The 2,035-nt window shown below is 42.9% G+C and overlaps 1 protein-coding gene across 1 annotated transcript; it reads left to right on the top strand.

The window, feature by feature from the left end:
- The first annotated feature begins 414 nt into the window (after positions 1 to 414).
- On the top strand, positions 415 to 1,205 carry LOC142584152 (uncharacterized). Its single transcript, XM_075694321.1, has 2 exons — positions 415 to 528; positions 711 to 1,205. The coding sequence occupies exons 1-2, from the start codon at positions 415 to 417 to the stop codon at positions 1,203 to 1,205; spliced, it is 609 nt and encodes a 202-aa protein (XP_075550436.1).
- Positions 1,206 to 2,035: the final 830 nt, after the last annotated feature.

Raw genomic sequence — 2,035 nt, 5'->3', positions numbered from 1 at the left:
GCAATGCTTAAAAAACTTCTTTCATGAATGTTTACAGGCCTTTTCTATTTGTATCCCCTATTGTCATGACAGTCTTTTGTTTATTCTATATTTTCCATGTAAAAATGATTTCATAACATGTGTTTAGGTTGTCTCGTACAATAAGTACGCTGTTCTTATGTCTATTTTGTTATTGGACCCCAAACTGGCCACCAAGGCTGTGGGTCCAAACGGTATTGTGTATTGTGCGTATGCAATGAACTAAATAAAGAAAAAGAGCAGGCAGAGCAGACGTTGTGTCTCATCACGCTGCGATGTTTTCCTTTGTTCTCTTGTACTGTTAAACGGAACATAAGCTTTCTTTATTTTTCCCTTTAAACCGAGTTCTGTGTTTTCAATCTTAGCACCTTGTTCTTGAGGTACCTCGCATCTGGCATGTGCAAGCAAGATGTTGCTATTAGCTTCAGGGTTGGCACCTCGACGGTGGCGACCATTGTGCATAACGTATGCAGGCTGCTGCGGAGAACACTGCAACCTTTATACCTAAAGGTACGCATTTAGTCACGACACATGGAGGCTGTTTATTTGCGTCCCATACAGTATGGTTACAAACCAACTCCTTCAGCTAGTTTTCTGAAGTACCTGTGTGCATGAGCTGAATTGCTTCGGGTATGCTTTTATTGAACAAGTGTTTATTCACACGCTAAGAGCGACTTTTTTTCATTACTAAGGTGGCGACATCTGAAGCCTGGCAAAAGGTAGCACAAGGATTCGAGGAAAAATGGAATTTCTCTCAGTGTAGTTGTGCTGTCGACGACAAGCACATTCAGATACAAGCTCCTGCTAATTCAGGAAACTTGTATTACAACTATAAGATTTTTAACGAAGTAGGTCATATTTTCATAACATGTGCTTATAGTCTTATTTTATTACAGGGCACATACTCCGTCGTCCTCATGGCCGCTGTGGACAGTAATCTCGAATTCATATGTGTTGATATTGGGGCGTATGGACGTCAAAGTGATGGTGGCACATTGTCTGCTTCTCGCTTTGCAAAATCACTGGAAGAGGGTTTGCTCGGCCTTCAACCTCCAAAGCATCTGCCTGGCACAAACATCGTTGCTCCTCACGTTTTCGTCGTTGATGAGGCATTTCAACTTCGTCTGGATTTTCTGCGGCCATATTCTGGGAGGTGCCAGAATGAAAACAAGTGCATCTTTAATTAGCGTCTAAGCAGAGCCAGGTAACCAAAAGCACAAAATTTTCCCTTGCTTATGTTGAATGTTTTTTTTACTTAAATTTGCAGGAGGTGGGTTGTTGAAAACGCTTTTGGAGTGATGGTCACCCGATTCAGGATCTTTCGGTGTGCCATCACACTGAGGCCACAAAATGCAGACTACGTTGTCATGGCACGTTGTGTGCTACACAAATTCTGGCGTGATGACGTGATTTTCATGACGGCTAACTATGTCGACACTGAAGATGCATATGGCAATATCACCAGTGGCCAATGGCGCACTACCCAGGACAGTGGCACCCCAGCAGTGTTCAGTCTGCGACCTCCAACTGGGCACAATTATACAAGGATGGCAGCGGGAACACGAGAGTTTGTCTGCTCATACTTTGTAAGTAGGGTGGGTTCTGTACCTTGGTAACGGGCATCTGCTGGTCTGCGGCCGTGAGAGACAAAATAAGTACCCACCAGGACTTTGCTGGGTGTGCTGTTTCCTAGCCGACGCTTGTTTGATGTATGACACAGTGAAGCTTCTCAGAAGGAAGTAAAGTAAATAAGAACAGGCATTTATGTGGTTGATTATTGAAATGCGAGCACGAAAGGGGAATTTGGTACTTCGTGTACTCCTCCTGTTTGGAGGAATAGTGTTGCATATTATGTCCCACTTTGCTATCGAAATAAATGTTTAAGAGTGCACACCCATTGTATGTTTTATTCGACGCCCGTTAACTTTTTCGTTCATTAATTTTTTATTACATTGCTATCATTATTTATATGTTACGGCCTGATCACTGCATTAGCTACTAACTGTAGCACTCCATC

The sequence above is a fragment of the Dermacentor variabilis genome, chromosome 6 (genome assembly GCF_050947875.1).
Source record: "Dermacentor variabilis isolate Ectoservices chromosome 6, ASM5094787v1, whole genome shotgun sequence".
Classification (NCBI taxonomy): Eukaryota; Metazoa; Arthropoda; class Arachnida; order Ixodida; family Ixodidae; genus Dermacentor; species Dermacentor variabilis.
Note: the sequence above shows the minus strand (reverse complement) of the source record. Positions and strands in the feature narration are given on the sequence as shown.

Coding starts and splice junctions, on each gene's coding strand:
- LOC142584152 (XM_075694321.1), top strand. CDS start 415: ATGTGCAAGCAAGATGTTGCTATTAGCTTCAGGGTTGGCACCTCGACG. Junction 529..710: donor TGCAACCTTTATACCTAAAG/GTACGCATTTAG, acceptor TTCATTACTAAG/GTGGCGACATCTGAAGCCTG.